Source organism: Hyla sarda, chromosome 3 (assembly GCF_029499605.1).
Source record: "Hyla sarda isolate aHylSar1 chromosome 3, aHylSar1.hap1, whole genome shotgun sequence".
NCBI classification, from domain to species: Eukaryota; Metazoa; Chordata; class Amphibia; order Anura; family Hylidae; genus Hyla; species Hyla sarda.
The window spans coordinates 431525761-431543964 of record NC_079191.1 but is presented as its reverse complement, the minus strand read 5'-3'; the positions used below and the strand labels follow the sequence as shown (position 1 = coordinate 431543964).

The window sequence follows — 18204 nt, the reverse complement described above, 5'->3', positions numbered from 1 at the left end:
TAGGAGGAATCATTAGATTCCTAATACAGATCAATGTGGTTTCATAGAACCACATTGATCAGTGTGCTCTGCGCTCGATTGATAAAGTCTGGTCCTGCCAGGCTTTATCATTCACAGCGCAGCAGCCTCAGCAGTGGCTGCGGAGGGGCAATCTACCGCACTGGACCACCAGGGATGGTTTAAATGTCCCTCTAGATGCCGCTGTCAACTCTGACAGCGTCAATCTAAAGGGTTACTAGCCGTCCACGGCAATCATTGCATGTCAGCTATTAACGCCGGCCCTCAGCTACAGGAATCAGCTGGGGGCCGGCCGATATGGCGCGGGCTCGATTCGGGAGCCCTCTCCATACAATGCTTGCCATCTCAGGACGAGACGGCTCGTCCTTAGACGGCAAGTGGTTAAAGGAGATTGTGGTATAATTATTATTATTTTTCTCGCTCTGTCGTGGGGTTTGGTTGGGTGGGGATTAAAAATTTTTTGCATAAAAGCCCTTGTATGTTTTATAATGTGTGATTTTGTAATTGGAAAATAAAATATAGTAAAAACAAACCTATTGCCAAGTTGTTTTAATTTTAGATGCATTAGAACAATAATAATAATAAAAAACTGTAAAATTGAACCTGTGACGAACAAGAACAAAATGGCAGAGAAACCTTTATAGAGAAGAAAGCGGCTTTCATTCTGCATCCATCCTGGACGATCTGTGGCAGAAGCAGCTTCGGTAAACACTTAAAAGGGGCACTCCGGTGCTCCAGCGTTCTGAACATTTTATTCAGAACGCTTGGAGCCGGTGGCAGTGATTGTGACGTCACGGCTGCGCCCCCCCCCTTGTGACATCATGCCCCCTCCATTCATGTCTACAAGAGGGGGCGTGTCAGTCAACACCCCCTCCCATAGACAAGAATTGGAGGGGGAGTGGCAGCACGAGGGGGCGTGTCTGTGATGCCACAACCACTGCTGCAGGAACCCGACGCGGCTTTAGGGGGCGCCCAGCAGCAGGACCCCCGCGATCAGACATTTTATCCCCTATGCTTTCAATAGGGGATAAGATGTCTAACAGCAGAGTACCCCTTTAAATATCAGCCATGTAAAAAAAAAAAAAAAATGTGTCAGTCTTTACAAAACGTAACCAGTTTTATTCATCTTTCCTTTTTCTCTTTTTTTTTTTTTTTTTTTTTTTTACTTTTAGACGTGGAAAACAACAAAACATCTGGAAGAACGAATCAAAATGAGAACAGATATATGAACGTCATCCCCACCCCCCCCCCATACAGAATGACGGCTCCCAGCATTGGAATAGCCTCCGCCACCAGGGGGCCACAACTTCCCAGACCAGCATATATACAAGAACTTATTCAGCTGGGGTCATGGGCCGCGTTCTGCGGGGTGGGGGGCTACCCTCGGTTCTGGGCAGCTTCCTCATAGACTATAAACAGGATAAAAGTTCCAACTATAGAACGACCTGCAGAAAGGAAGCAAGCAGGGAAACCACTGTGTCAGTGCACGTTTGTCATCACCCCCGCCATGCTGGTCGGGGAGGAGTATACAGGATAGTGAGTGTGATCTGCGCGGGAGGCCCCTTTATACGTCAGCACTAGGTCGGATCTAAGCTTTATAGAACATCTACAAAAAGGTTGAGGCGAGCAGCCGGATCACCACATCATCCCTCCTTTATAGTTGAACTTCAGCTTCAGGAGATACTTCAGGTTGACTTGGGCAAGGTCGTACACAATATATCTGAAAGGGGGAGAGTTAAGGCAAGAAAACAAGATCTGGACAGTAATGGCGAGCACAGACACTTTATATCGTAAGGCTGGCTTCACATACATCCGGCGTCTAGGTCAGTGAACCCAGCCTTAAAAGGAGTATTCCACCATCAGACAGCTTACCCCCTTATTCAAAGGATAGGGGATAAGATGTCTGATTGCGGGGGTCGCGCTGATGAAAGTTATTTTCAAAAAGTAGGGTTACGGCAGCCCTGGTCGTGACATCACGTCACGACCCCTCCATTCATGTCTATGGGAGGGGGCGTGGCGGCTGCCACGCCCCCTGCCATAGACATGAATGGAGGGGGCGTGGCGTCACGAGGGGGGGGGGGCGTGGTGAGACGGCACAACCACCCAAACCCGGGCCCCCCAATCAAGACATCTTATCCCCTATCCTTTGGAAAGGGGATAAGATGTCTGATTGCAGGGGTCGCGCTGATAAAAGTTATGGGTTTGGACGGCCCTGGTCGTGACGTCACGCCACGTCCCCTCCATTCATGTCACAACCACCCAAACCCAGCGTCCTAGCGGCAGGACCCCCCCCCCAAATCAAGACATCTTATCCCCTATCCTTTGGAAAGGGGATAAGATGTCTAGAGGCGGAGTACCCCTTTAAACCCATGCCACACAACGTGCCATCAGTTGGCTAGGATCTGACTTAGGCTGGGTTCACACTACATTTTCTCCCATACGGGAGCACATACGGCAGGGGGGAGCTAAAACCTCGCGCTCCCGTATGCCTTCGTATGCGCTCCCGTGTGTCATTCATTTCAATGAGCCGGCCGGAGTGAAACGATCGGTCCGGTCGGCTCATTTTTGCGCCATATGCGCTTTTCCCCCGGACGTAAAACTGTGGTCAACCACGGTTTGATGTCCGGTCGTAAAAGCGCATACGGCGCAAAAATGAGCCGACTGGACCGAACGTTTCACTCCCACCGGGTCATTGAAATGAATGACACACTGGAGCGCATACGAAGGCATACGGGAGCGCGAGGTTTTAGCTCCCCCCTGCCGTATGCGCTCCCGTATGGGAGAAAACGTAATGTGAACCCACCCTTACATTAATTCTGAAGCAAGATGCGTTCCCCATGCCGGTTGAACAAACAACATCCGGTGCGCAAATTGAGACGCCGGATGAATGTGAACTGTCCCATACATATGAATGGGATCAGTTCTATCATCAGTTTCCCTCCTGCGCCGGACTTATGTAAAAGGGGCCTAAAAATTTTTTTTTAGAAAAAAGGCTGAAACTTTCCAATTTTAATTAGAGGGGAATTTGAGGCTGAACAAGTTGGGAGTAAGAGGATAGAAATTTATTAATAAATTTGTCACATCTTTGATTTGTCATTAAAGGAGTAGTCCAGTGGTGATTCAGTGGTTTACAACTTATCCCCTATCTTAAGGATAGGGGATAAGTTGCAGATCGCGGGGGGTCCGACCCCTGGGGCCCCCCGCGATCTCCTGTACGGAGCCCCGACAGCCCGCGGGAAGGGGGCGTGTCGACCTCCGCACGAAGCGGCGGCCGACACGCCCCCTCAATACAACTCTATGGCAGAGCCGAAGCGCTGCCTTCGGCAATCTCCGGCTCTGCCATTGAGATGTATTGAGGGGGCGTGTCGGCCGCCGCCTCGTGCGGGGGTCGACACCCGCTATCTCGGCGGAGAGCCGGGGCCCCGTACAGAGAGATCGCAGGGGTCCCCAGAGGTCGGACCCCCCGCGATCTCAAACTTATCCTCTATCCTTAGGATAGGGGATAAGTTTTTCACCACTGGACTACCCCTTTAAAGGGGTATTCCAGGAAAAAAAAAAAATCTTATTTTAATATCAAGTGGCTCCAGAAAGTTAAACGGATTTGTAAATTACTTCTATTAAAAAATCTTAATCCTTCCAATAATTATCAGCTGCTGAAGTTGAGTTGTTCTTTTCTGTCTGGCGACAGTGCTCTCTGCTGACATCTCTGCTTTTCTCGGGAACTGCACAGAGTAGAAGAGGTTTGCTATGGAGATTTGCTTCTACTCTGGACAGTTCCCGAGACAGGTGTCAACAGAGAGCACTTAGACAGAAAAGAACAACTCAACTTCAGCAGCTCAAAAGTACTGAAAGGATTAAGATTTTTTAATAGAAGTAATTTAGAATTCTGTTTAACTTTCTGGAGCCAGTTGATTTATTTATAATTATTTTCATTAGCTGACTATGGAAGAAACACGGCCAAAAAAGTAAAGTAAATATATAGTAATAAATAAATGTAACAATAAATAAATAAGTTTTTAATTTATTTATTTAATATATTTTTTTACGGTGTGTAAACATGGCCTTATGGTTAAGATTTCAGGCCATGACCCTACTGCTAAGCCCTGGCAAAAAAATTTAAAGCTAGGGAAATTTAGAAAGTTGAAAGAGCTTTTTACTATAAAAGGATTATTTAAGATTTAAATAAAATTGGGGGAAAAAAAAAACCTCTTTAAAAATTGCACAAGGTGTGTTGTTGAGCCATGTACATGAACTGCGCAAAAGGTGCTTTCACCCCATGAATGTGACACAGATTTGATGATGTTATCAGATCAGAAACAACTGAGGAAATGAGAAATACCTGTAGTAGCCACTATGAGGCGCTCACTCCATACAAATGTATACAACTGTAATATCATCTAAGATACTACAATCATCCGAAATACTACACTAAAAGTCTCATTCCAAAGACCATGGAGACCCAGCACGACCGGAAATAGTAATGGCAAAGCAAACCGAGAAAGCAGCTGAAAAGGATACTCATTATAGAGCAGGCTGGTGTCAGGGATGTTGGTGGGAGCGCCCTTCCCCAAAGGTACATCCACCTCATCCAGTTTTACAGTAGCAGCAGGATCAGGGGCTGTTCTACCCAAACCTAAAAAATAATGAAAATTACATGAAAAATATTGTCAAGAACGAATCCCTCAACACCCCCCCCCCCCCCCCCACAACACAGAAGGGGAAACTGTTCCATATGAGAAATCTCTCGTATCTCTCTCTCGTATCTCTCTCCATCTCTCTCTCTCTCGTATCTCTCTCTCTCGTATCTCTCTCATCTCTATCTCATATCTATCTATCTCATATCTATCTATCTCATATCTATCTATCTATCTCATCTCTATCTATCTCATCTCTATCTATCTCATCTCTATCTATCTATCTCATATCTATCTATCTCATATCTATCTATCTCATATCTATCTATCTCATATCTATCTATCTCATATCTATCTCATCTCATATCTATCTCATCTCATATCTATCTCATCTCATATCTATCTCATCTCATATCTATCTCATCTCTATCTATCTCATCTCTATCTATCTCATCTCTATCTATCTCATCTCTATCTATCTCATCTCTATCTATCTCATCTCTATCTATCTCATCTCTATCTATCTCATCTCTATCTCATCTCTATCTCATATCTATCTATCTATCTCATATCTATCTATCTCAGATAGATAGAGATGAGAGATAGATATGAGATAGAGATGAGATAGATAGATATGAGATAGATAGATAAGAGATAGATAGATATGAGATAGATATATATGAGATAGATATATATGAGATAGATATAAGATAGATAGAGATGAGAGATAGATAGATATTAGATAGATAGAGATGAGAGATATATCTATCTATCTCTCATCTCTATCTATCTTATATCTATCTCATATATATCTATCTCATATATATCTATCTCATATCTATCTATCTCTTATCTATCTATCTCATATCTATCTATCTCATCTCTATCTCATATCTATCTCTCATCTCTATCTATCTGAGATAGATAGATATGAGATAGATAGATAGATATGAGATAGAGATGAGATAGATAGAGATGAGATAGATAGAGATGAGATAGATAGAGATGAGATAGATAGATATGAGATAGATAGAGATGAGATAGATATGAGATGAGATAGATATGAGATAGATAGATATGAGATAGATAGATATGAGATAGATAGATATGAGATAGATAGATATGAGATAGATAGATATGAGATAGATAGATATGAGATAGATAGATATGAGATAGATAGATATGAGATAGATAGATAGATATTAGATAGATAGAGATGAGAGATATATCTATCTATCTATCTATCTCATATCTATCTATCTCATATCTATCTAGCTAATCTCTATCTATCTATCTCATATCTACCACACATGTACACAACTGGAGTGTGTAGAGGAGCACTTACCTTTTACACTGTGTTTCCCCTTAGGTAGTTTTGTTATATGAGCAGCACTCTTTAATTCATGCCTGGTAATGAAGATGTAGGTATAAGGGGTTAGGTACAGTCCGCATTAAACAACTCTGTCTCACACTGCATATAAGCCAGTGTTTCCCAACAAGGGCTTCCCTAGCCGTTGCAAAACTACAACTCCCAGCATGCCCGGACAGCCGAAGGCTGTCCGGGCATGCTGGGAGTTGTAGTTTTGCAACACCTTGAGGCAACTTAGTTGAAAAACACTGATATATGGGCATATACAGATGTCATAGTGGGGTGGAGCCATTCTTCATACTGGCTAATACAGGGAGGGGATTATAGACTAGTATAATAAGGTAAAGACAAAGAATTAAAAAAAATAATTTTATACTTACATGTTTCCGAGAGCCACTTCTCCCAGCAGGATGAGACCTATCGGATTACTAGGCATGGTGTGACAGTAGTTCGCACTTTTGGATACCATGTCGGCAAAATAGATACCTTTACCAAACATGTAACCGGTCTGTAAGAAGAAAATAAAAGGACGGTAAATTAAGTCCGAATAAACTCTTAAAAGGGGTACTCCGGTGAAAAACAATATATATTTTTTTTAAATCAACTGGTGCCAGAAAGTTAAACAGATTTGTAAATTACTTCTATATAAAAATCTTAACCCTTCCAGTACTTATCAGCTGCTGTATACTACAGAGGAAGTGCAGGTTTCCCTCCTCATTCTTTCTCATCATAAAGAAGCACTCCAAGAGAACCCCATCCAGAGTCAACCAATTCAAGAGAACATGGCGGAAAAATGCCAGGGAGAGCAGTGGACACCTGGACAGAAGTCGAGCACCGAAGGTGAAGATTAGAAAACCAATGGAAAAAAGAAAGACGGAAACCGGCTCAAGAGAGGCTTGGCACAGAAGATCGATGAACTGAACATCTGCAGACCCAAAACCCCCATCCAAGGGCACGCCACGAGCCCCCAGGAAGCGAAATAGCTCGACTGGTGTAATCGGGACGACCGGAAACCCCTCCATCTTGAGAGAACAACCCCGATGGAGGAGACAGAAGGTAATAACGGCCAAAAAGGAGCAGAAGACCCTGAAAAGGAGCATCCCGGAATCCAGAGTGTGACTGACATGGGAATCGGAGGTTCCTGCGTCTCCTGGAACACTCACACCTGAAGGGTACGTAAACCCAATGGCCAAGAAACGCTCCGGGAGAAAAACTTCCGTGTCGAGACAAGAAGTGCGGTACAGAAAGACCGCCCCACAATGGGATCACGGAGAAGTCTGTCCAGGAGAGCTACACATGTCCGAGACCTCAACCATCACTAAGGCCCAAAAAAGCAGGATGGCCGACCTAAAAAAGAGAAGGCACGCCACAGCAGTCTAGGATAGTATCCAAGACAAGGAGACTAACCAGAGTTGGATCCCAGCGGTCCGAGTGGACCAGAGCACTCCAAAGCAACATTCCGTCAGGACGGGAATGGAGGGAAAAACAAAAGGGGGACCCAGCAGGGACTCCCAGGGTCTGGACACAGGAAGGTCACTCTAGAAGACTGTGGTGTCAGTGTAGTACAACAGGCACTAACAAGGGAAGGATGAACACACCCTTCCAGGGGTGAGGGAGGAGGAGAGCAATGGCAGGACCCAAACAACAGACTGTGGCTAGATCGGCTGTCGATGAGCCCCCAGAAGTCACAAGGTGCAATGGAAAATAAGGCACAAGATCCACATTCCTTGAGAAAGCAGGATTGCGAAAACGCGTTCGGGGTCAGGTGAGAGGTGGTCTGTGGAGTGCATGTCCAGGCTTTATACAACATGTTTATTATATTCATACTTTGGTCTGTTTGTATAAGATGTACATGATACGAGTAGCGGTCCAGGGGAGTAGCCATTGTCCCTCCCATAGTGGCCTATATTCATGTAACATTGTTTATTTTTTATGTGTATTTGCACAGCACTATTGGCCATAGTTTACCAGTGTGCACCTTACGACCATAGTTGCACTTTATACCTACCTGTATTTCTCCATACATAATCCACAATGTATTTTTTACATTATGTTATGATCTGTTAGATTCCCACCTGTCATCCTCCATCTTACTGTGCTTCTGCTGTACCTTAATTCTATGTTTTTAGGTCATATTTTTGTAAACAAAGTATTTACATTTTTTCATGATACCTTTATTATGGTCATATATGTTGGTGCTGTAGAAAATAAAAAAGACAACGTCTGGGGAGCACCCAGACCTGTGTCTTGCCTCCTACTGACAATAGCTAAAACTGATTACCTCACTTCCAGTGGGCGGGTATATCCTGCCAGGGAGGAGCCGACTTTTTCATAGTGTCAGCGCCTCCTAGTGGCAAGAGCATAAACCCTCTATATATCTTGATCCCATATCTTGATTACTATATATCTTGATCCCATAGAGATCACAGCAGCAGTATACAGATGGAGCTTGAGGAGAGGTGTATAACTACTATATATCCTGATCCCATAGAGATAGCAGCAGCAGTATACAGATAGAGCTGAAGGGGAGGTGTATAATTACTATATATCCTGATCCCATAGAGATAGCAGCAGTAGTATACAGATAGAACTGGGGGAGGAGGGTCTTGGAGCTACCAGAAGGGATCTGATAGGTGGTGATGTCATCCTGTAGTTCACATAAAGTCATCTGATCCAGGACTGACCAATTACTCTGACACATTAACCATTGTGATTTTCTGTGGGCCAGACTGGTGATCACAATGACCTAGTAACAAAACTCATTGATGGAGCTTTAGTGCTTCCTGAAGCTGGCAATACACATTAAAAGTCGACCAAACCCTTCTGATTCTCTCGTGGGCATGTGTAAGGGAACGAGTAAGATATTAACATGCTCAATTCTTTAGTTTTGTTGGGGAGATGAGCTGAAGGATACAGAGGCTTTATACACTTTCTATAATACATGTACGCTCTGCCAAGCTGAGTTTGCATGTGTATGGACCAGAGTATGTGAGGACCAGTGTCTGTGAGGACCAGTGTCTGTGAGGACCAGTGTCTGTGAGGACCAGTGTCTGTGAGGACCAGTGTCTGTGAGGACCAGTGTCTGTGAGGACCAGTGTCTGTGAGGACCAGTGTCTGTGAGGACCAGTGTCTGTGAGGACCAGTGTCTGTGAGGACCAGTGTCTGTGAGGACCAGTGCCTGTGAGGACCAGTGCCTGTGAGGACCAGTGCCTGTGAGGACCAGTGTCTGTGAGGACCAGTAGATATTTGCAGAGTTTGTACTTACAACAGGAGCTTCAGGAGGAGCGATTCTGAGACCCTGGGACAAGATTCCTGCAAAGTTAGTTGTGCGGGACCCGTGCCACAGCAGCTGCCGGTTGTGTAGCTGCTTGAAAGGCTTGTACCGCTGCTTCTCTCCTTCACGCTCAATCTTGAAAATCTTTTATACAGGGGGGAAAAACAAAACAGGAAAAAGCATTACAAAAATGTCCAAAAAGTTAAACTGATAACCCACTGTCCCAAGATGGTTACAGAGCGGCATCACCTGCTTCTGGACTTAATCAGGCTGTCCAACAAGAAACACAACTTGTCTATGATGTCAAAAAGTATAATAAAGCAACTTACTAATATAATGTTATTAGTGCATAGATCTTCCACATCAGCTGTGCCTTCTTCCCTGGTAAGCTGTGAGGTCACGTCACAGGATCTGAATGCAGAGCTACCATCCCTCTTCCTCTCTGCCATCCTGTCTCTGCCACAGGACCAGACCAGTGATGTGAAGGGGGGAGCTGGTATTATGGCTCATTAGGTGTAGGACTCATTAGATAAGGCTACAGTGAGCCTGTTCTGACAGAAACTAAGAACAGGCTCCCTGCTGCCTTATCTAATGAATCATATCTAATGAGTAGTAATACTAGATCCCCTCTCTTCACATCACTGGTCTTGTACCTTGCTGACAGGAGGGGGGGGGGGGGGGGGAGCAGGGACGGAGCAGACTGCTGTCACAGCCTGTGATTTCACTTACCAGGGGAGCAGTACACTATAACTAATGAAATTATATTAGTACATGCTTTATTATACTTTTTGACATCATACACAGGTTTTTTGTTCCCGCCAGACAACCCCTTTAAAGCAGACCTGTCAGTATACAAACTTTTGACATGCCCTAATCACATGTACATTTTTTTTTAATCGGTCAAGGTCTGAGTGTCCATATCTAATCCAATCAGTTGAATGAGCAAGGAGATATCGGACGATCCCATAGACTTACATTAGGAGACCATACTGGTCACATGACACTGAGCATAGAGAGAGAAGGTGATACACGTAATAAAACTTTTTTTTTATTATAAAGACAGGATAGGGAATAGGCATCTGATCGCCGGGGTCCCAGCGGCCAGAACATCCCCACACAGCGGAGAGAGCCTGGGCCACTTTATGGAGATCAAAGGGAGGGGGGGGGGTTCCCAGAGATCGGATCCCCTATCCTCTGCATTGGGAACTTTTTTTTTGGTTTCTGACATTTATCAAATAAATTAGCTGTAACACTCACATCGATAATCTCCAGGTCGTAAGCATTGTGGGTCTCGGCATGAGTGTTCCTGACGTACTGATGAATTATCTTGGCTTCCTCTGAATCGTTGTCAACAACCTGCAAAAAGAGAGAATAGAAAAACATTTCACTTTCTACGCTTGGTTGAGGGTATTAAAAGGGGTACTCCCGTGGAAAACTTTTTTTTTTTTTTTTTAAGGACGCAGCGTTTTTTCCTTAAGGACGCAGCGTTTTTCCATTTTCATTTTTTCCTCATCACCTTCTAAAAATCATAACGCTTTCTATTTTGCACCTAAAAATCCATATTATGGCTTATTTTTTGCGACACCAATTCTCCTTTGCAGTGACATCAGTGATTTTATCAAAAAATCCACGGCGAAACGGGGAAAAAAAATCATTGTGCGACAAAATTTAAGAAAAAATTTCATTTTGTAGCTTTCAGGGGCTTCCGTTTCTATGCAGTGCATTTTTTGGTCAAAATGACACCTTATTATTCTGTAGGTCCATACGGTTAAAATGATCCCCTACTTATATAGGTTTGATTTTGTCGCACTTCTGGAAAAAACCATAACTACATGCAGGAAAATTTATACGTTTAAAATTGTCATCTTCTGACCCCTGTAACTCTTATTTTTCCGCATACGGGCCGGCATGAGGGCTCATTTTTTGCGCCGTGATCTGAAGTTTTTAGCGGTACCATTTTTGTGTTGATCGGACTTTTTAATCGCTTTTTATTCATTTTTTTATGATATAAAAAGTGACCAAAAATACGCTATTTTGGAATTTGATTTTTTTTGCGCGTACGCCATTGACCGTGCGGTTTAATTAATGATATCATTTTATAGTTCGGACATTTACGCATGTGGCGATACCACATATGTTAATTTTTATTTTGGGAAAAAAAATTATGGGAAAAGGGGGGTGATTCAAACTTTTATTAGGGGAAGGGGTTAAATGATCTTTGTTAACTTTTTTCCCCCACTTTTTTGCAGGGTTATAGCTCCCATAGGGACCTATAACACTGCACACACTGATCTCTTATACTGATCATTGTTATCCCATAGGGACCTATAACACTGCACACACTGATCTCTTATACTGATCATTGTTATCCCATAGGGACCTATAACACTGCACACACTGATCTCTTATACTGATCATTGTTATCCCATAGGGACCTATAACACTGCACACACTTATCTCTTATACTGATCATTGTTATCCCATAGGGACCTATAACACTGCACACACTGATCTCTTATACTGATCATTGTTATCCCATAGGGACCTATAACACTGCACACACTGATCTCTTATACTGATCATTGTTATCCCATAGGGACCTATAACACTGCACACACTGATCTCTTATACTGATCATTGTTATCCCATAGGGACCTATAACACTGCACACACTGATCTCTTATACTGATCATTGTTATCCCATAGGGACCTATAAAACTGCACACACCGATCTCTTATACTGATCATTGTTATCCCATAGGGACCTATAACACTGCACACACTGATCTCTTATACTGATCATTGTTATCCCATAGGGACCTATAACACTGCACACACTGATCTCTTATACTGATCATTGTTATCCCATAGGGACCTATAAAACTGCACACACTGATCTCTTATACTGATCATTGTTATCCCATAGGGACCTATAAAACTGCACACACCGATCTCTTATACTGATCATTGTTATCCCATAGGGACCTATAACACTGCACACACTGATCTCTTATACTGATCATTGTTATCCCATAGGGACCTATAACACTGCACACACTGATCTCTTATACTGATCATTGTTATCCCATAGGGACCTATAACACTGCACACACTGATCTCTTATACTGATCATTGTTATCCCACAGGGACCTATAACACTGCACATACTGATCTCCTATGCTGATCCCTGCAAAGCCATAGCTTTTCACGGATCAGTGAGTTAGGGGCTCGATTGCTCAAGCCTGTAGCTCAGGCTTTTAGCAATCAAACCCCGATCGGACGCCGCAGAGTCAGGTAAGGAGACCTCCGTCTGCGTCCCAGCTGATCAGAACATCGCGATTTTATCGCGATGTCCCGATCAGCCCGACTGAGCTGCCGGGAAGCGTTTACTTTCGTTTTCAGACACGGCGATCAACTTTGATCTTCGCATCTGAAGGGTTAACAGAGCACGGCACAACGATCGGTGCCGCACGCTGTTAGCCCAGGGTCCCGGCTATCGTTAGCAGCCGGGATCGGGCTCAGGGCGTACAGGTACGCCCTGAGTCCTTAAGAGGTTAAACAGATTTGTAAATCACTTCTATAAAAAAATCTTAAGCCTTCCAGTACTTTTTAGGGGCTGTATACTAAAGAGAAATCCAAAAAGAAATGCATTTCCTGTGATGTCCTGACCACAGTGCTCTCTGCTGACCTCTGCTGTCCATTTTAGGAACTGTCCAGAGCAGCATATGTTTGCTATGGGGATTTTCTTCTTCTCTGGACAGTTCCTAAAACGGACAGCAGATGTCAGAGGAGAGCACTGTGGTCAGGACATCACAGGAAATGCATTTCTTTTTGGATTTCTCTTTAGTATACAGCCCCTGATAAGTACTGGAAGGATTAAGATTTTTTTAATAGTCGTGATTTACAGATCTGTTTAACTTTCTGGCACCAGTTGATTTAAAAAACAAAAAGTTTTCCACCGGAGTACCCCTTTAAAAGGGTTATCCAGGATTTAAAAAAATAAAAAAAAGAGCCGATTCCTTCCAAAAACAGCCATTGGCTGTCCGGGCATGCTGGGAATTATGATTTGCAACATCTGGAGGGCCTCAGTTTGGAGACCACTTTCACAGTAGACTGAGGTCCTTATAATTTCTCATTACCTTGATATCGGTTTTTATCTTCTCGTATTTCACGTCGATGGGATCTTTCTCGGAATCCTGCGTGCCGCCTCTCAAGAGACTGTAAGCGACTTCAATGTCCAGGAGGTTGTCCAGCATCTGCACCTTGGCCTGCGACACAAAGACACATTGTATGACCCGAGACGTCGCGTAGCAAAAGGGCGGAGCCAGAGGTTTAGTCGCTTACCTGGATGTATTCGGCGTTATTCAGAAGAGGCGGCTTCTTCATTCCAAAGTCATGTGGTATCAAGGTGTAGAAGCGATTGGACAGATCCAGGAGCCGGGCCTCGGTGGCGCTATCAGATACAGCCTAGAGATCAAGCAAACAGCGCCATCTAAAGTCAAATCTTTAATGAAGCATATTTATATTGTATATACAGCATCACCACAGTCATCTAATGAACATGAAGTATATTAGTCCTCACCTGCTGCACATCATTGAGGATAGAGTAGGCGCTCTGGATCTGTCGCTTGCTAAGTTTGCCCAAAGGCATCTTCTGGAGATCAATCTACAAAAACATAAAAATTTATTAATTACAATGCAACAAAAAAAAACTGCTATATGTAAGGATTCTGTGCGCGGAAGGGTTGTATAGAAAATGTTCTAGAATATATATATCCTGTTCAGGACGCAGGACTCACAAGCTGACCCCACCTCATAGCCGGGTGGTTCCGGCGGCTATCACCCGCCGGGACCTATGTCTAACGCCGGACATGACCGATCGCGGTGATGCCCGGCATTAAAGGGGCACTCCACCCCTAGACAGCTTATCGCCTATACAAAGTATGGGGCAGTGGTCTTCAACCAGTGGACCTCCAGATGTTGCAAAACTACAACTCCCAGCATGCTCGGACAGCCATCGGCTGTCCGGGCATGCTGGGAGTTGTAGTTTTGAAACATCTGGAGGTCCGCAGGTTGAAGACCACTGTTATAGGGGATAAGATGTCTGATCGCGGGGGGTCCCGCCACTGGGGACCCCCGCAATATAGCACTCAGCACCCACCTGTTACTGCTCCGGAAGCGTTGCTAGAGGGTCTGGCTCCCGACCATGGGGACGGAAGATCGTGACTGTGTGATGTCCCGCCACCCCTCAATGCAAGTCTATGGGAGGGGGCGTGACAACATTAATAGAGGTGGCGTGATGTGACCTAACAAGGGGTGTGGCCATGACATCACAATCACTGCCTCCAGAACGTGGCGTTTGTTTAGAATGCAGGGTACTGGGGGAGATCGCGGGGGCGCCCCATCAGACATCTTATCTCCTGTCCTTTGGGAGGCATTCACTCTGGTTGGCAAACACTGCTTTAAAGGGGTACTCAGCACCCCTAGACATCTTATCCCCTATCCAAAGGATAGGGGATAAGATGTCAAGATTGTTGGGGTCCCTCCGGAATCTCTGTTGCAGCACCCACCTTTACGGCTTCCACCTCACACCGGCAACGCTGGAGGCTTCGGATCCCGACCCCAATGGCGGACAAGCGTGACGTCACAACTCCGCCCCGTGTGACATCACGCCCCGCCCCCTCAATGCAAGTCTATGGGAGGGGGCGTGACGGACCTCCCATTCACTTGCATTGAGGGGGCGGGGCGTGACCTCACACGGGCGGAGTCGTGACGTCACGCTCGTCTGCCATTGTGGTCGGGATCCGAAGCCTCCAGCGTTGGCGGTGTGAGGTGGAAGTCGTAAAGGTGGGTGCTGCGGCCGAGATCCTGGGAGTCCCCAGCAGCGGGACCCCGACTATCTGACATCTTATCCTCTATCCTTTGGATAGGGGATAAGATGTCTAGGGGTGCGGAGTACCCCTTTAACTTGTATTTTTAACCCAAGCAAAATACCTCAAACTCCACCATGGCCTTCTTCATGCTCTCCACATCAAATATCATCTTGATCAGCTCCTGTACGGGTTTGGGAAGCTTGGATTTTGTACCGGCCCCTTCAGAGAGCTTCTTCACCACATCTTCCTCCTGCGAAAAAAAAAAAAAGGATATTTTTCTTCAACTAAATTTGCTGCTAACTCTGTGTACAGGTAATACCTATAAATATTCAAATACAAAACTTATCACCTCAGTCTAAGGCAGTGTTTCCCAACCAGGGTGCCTCCAGCTGTTGCAAAACTACAACTCCCAGCATGCCCGGACAGCCGTTGGCTGTCCGGGCATGCTAGGAGTTGTAGTTTTGCAACAGCTGGAGGCTCACTGGTTGGGAAACACTGGCCTAAGGTCACTTCTTTACAAAAAAAAAAAAGTAAATAAATTTAATTAATTATAAATAATAAAAATATATTACACTCAAACCTTTCACCAAACAGTACATGAAGGCCATGATTTACTATCAGGGTTAGGGTTTTCTGTTTTGTTGGATCTAGAGATGAGCGAACTTACAGTAAATTCGATTCGTCACGAACTTCTCGGCTCGGCAGTTGATGACTTATCCTGCATAAATTAGTTCAGCTTTCAGGTGCTCCGGTGGGCTGGAAAAGGTGGATACAGTGCTAGGAAAGAGTCTCCTAGGACTGTATCCACCTTTTCCAGCCCAGTTGGATACCCTTCCTGACTTTTTCTATATTTAGTAATTTGGTGCACGGTCAGCATTCATTTTGGCACACACTTAAATTTGGCGCAGTGTGACCGGTAAACCCAGTAAAAAATGCAGCATCACAGAGGAGCCATGAGTAAATGGGCCAAAAAATAAACAAATAAACACTCTTGGCATGAAACATTTTACAAAAAAATAGAATACAAATAATAGAATTGTCTTCAGAATTGTAAATGTTATAAATAAATAAATTAGTCCTGGGCCCCCAGAGAAGTCTGATTAGTTCAGGGGCCAAGTGGGTGACATACTCCCATTAACATTTCCTATAGGTGTAGCCCACACGCAGATCTCCACAATGACATACCTGCCCATAGTCTATCTCCAGAGGGTAGAACTTGTTGGGGTACTTGGTGAAGTTGGTGGAATGCCAGGCGTTGCCTGTCTTCTCTTGATACAGGTTCAAGAAATGGTCAATGGCTTCTTCTTTGGAGGACATTTCTTCCAGCTTATTACTGCCGATAACTGTTCCTACGCGACCCCAGGAACGGAACACCCAATACCTGCAGAATGCCCCAAAAGAGAGACTTACTTCAAACAGTGATGCTGAGCAGTGTGACGGCGTAACAGTGATGCTGAGCAGTGTGACGGCGTAACAGTGATGCTGAGCAGTGTGACGGCGTAACAGTGATGCTGAGCAGTGTGACGGCGTAACAGTGATGCTGAGCAGTGTGACGGCGTAACAGTGATGCTGAGCAGTGTGACGGCGTAACAGTGATGCTGAGCAGTGTGACGGCGTAACAGTGATGCTGAGCAGTGTGACGGCGTAACAGTGATGCTGAGCAGTGTGACGGCGTAACAGTGATGCTGAGCAGTGTGACGGCGTAACAGTGATGCTGAGCAGTGTGACGGCGTAACAGTGATACTGAGCAGTGTGACGGCGTAACAGTGATACTGAGCAGTGTGACGGCGTAACAGTGATACTGAGCAGTGTGACGGCGTAACAGTGATACTGAGCAGTGTGACGGCGTAACAGTGATACTGAGCAGTGTGACGGCGTAACAGTGATACTGAGCAGTGTGACGGGGTGACTGTGATAGCGACCAGTGTGACGGTGATACTGATCAGTGTGATGGCGTGACGGTGATTAGTGTGATGGTGTGACTGTGATAGTGACCAGGGTAATGGTGTGACTTTGATAGTGACCAGGGTAATGGTGTGACTGTGATAGTGACCAGTGCAACGGTGTGATGGTGATACTGACCAGTGTGACGGTGATACTGACCAGTGTGACGGTGTAACAGTGAACCATCCTCAGGAGGATGCAGCCCTCAACCTTCTCCCATCCCTACTGCACCAGAGGATCACACACCTGGAATCCCTGTCGTGTTCTATTAGCTGCAGTTTGTAGTAAGAGTTTGTCCCTCGGGTTATATCTACCAGGCCTAGGGTAGCACTGAAGATCTGGCCGCCCTTCTCCAGCACATGACATGAATTTTCCAGTCCTGAAAAAAAAAAAAAAATTATCAAGGAGCATACCCCTTGACAGTAAAGCAGCCGGCTCAGCTGTGACACCCCCCAATGTATCAGGATATATTCACATTCAGCAGATCTATTACAGGAATCCGTGGACACTGCTGCAGAACTGACCACGTTGGGATGAAACGGACAAATGAATCAGTTTCTGCAACAAATCTGCAGCGCGTGAACCGTAAAGTTACAAAAAAGAAGGGGCTTACCAGAATCGGGGTCCACAGCTGCTCCTCCTTTCACGGTCAGTTTCATTTTTTTCTCAGATTTGCTGCCTCCTAAAATTATGAAAAGGATTTATTGTTACATGTTAAGCAATGGTTCTTCCCACATAATATGATAATGATGAGATAAGGACGGAAAAAAAACTTCTCTATTTATTTATTTATTTATTTATATAGCGCCTACAGATTCCGCAGCGCTTACAATTATGGGATACAAACAAAGACAAGGATCAGACATAAATTACACAATATTCAAACAAGAGGTGTGGGGATATGTTGGGGGATGCGTTGGGGGATGCGTTGGGGGATACGTTGGGGGATACGTTGGGGATATGTTGAGGCCAATTAGAGACTGTTATAGGCCTGTCTGAAGAGATGTGTTTTTAGGCCACATTAGAAACTCTGGATGTTGTTGTTGAGTCTGAGGGATTGAGGGATAGCATTCCAGAGAACCGGTGCAGCAC

At 44.8% G+C, this 18204-nt stretch overlaps 1 protein-coding gene across 2 annotated transcripts in view; it reads right to left on the bottom strand.

Annotated features, from left to right (window-relative positions):
• Positions 1-558: 558 nt before the first annotated feature.
• PARP1 (poly(ADP-ribose) polymerase 1) overlaps positions 559-18204 on the bottom strand; it is a 47065-nt gene continuing 29419 nt past the window's right edge. For both annotated transcript variants that reach the window (XM_056568491.1, XM_056568492.1), the window contains 13 exons: positions 17726-17794; positions 17359-17491; positions 16354-16549; positions 15290-15418; positions 13878-13961; positions 13640-13762; positions 13435-13563; positions 10553-10651; positions 9287-9439; positions 6402-6529; positions 5998-6059; positions 4537-4651; positions 559-1738 (listed from right to left, as the gene is read on the bottom strand). In XM_056568491.1, the coding sequence (XP_056424466.1) occupies positions 1654-1738; positions 4537-4651; positions 5998-6059; positions 6402-6529; positions 9287-9439; positions 10553-10651; positions 13435-13563; positions 13640-13762; positions 13878-13961; positions 15290-15418; positions 16354-16549; positions 17359-17491; positions 17726-17794 (1505 nt within the window). In that variant the 3' untranslated portion in view covers positions 559-1653. The remainder of the gene's footprint in view (positions 1739-4536; positions 4652-5997; positions 6060-6401; positions 6530-9286; positions 9440-10552; positions 10652-13434; positions 13564-13639; positions 13763-13877; positions 13962-15289; positions 15419-16353; positions 16550-17358; positions 17492-17725; positions 17795-18204) is intronic.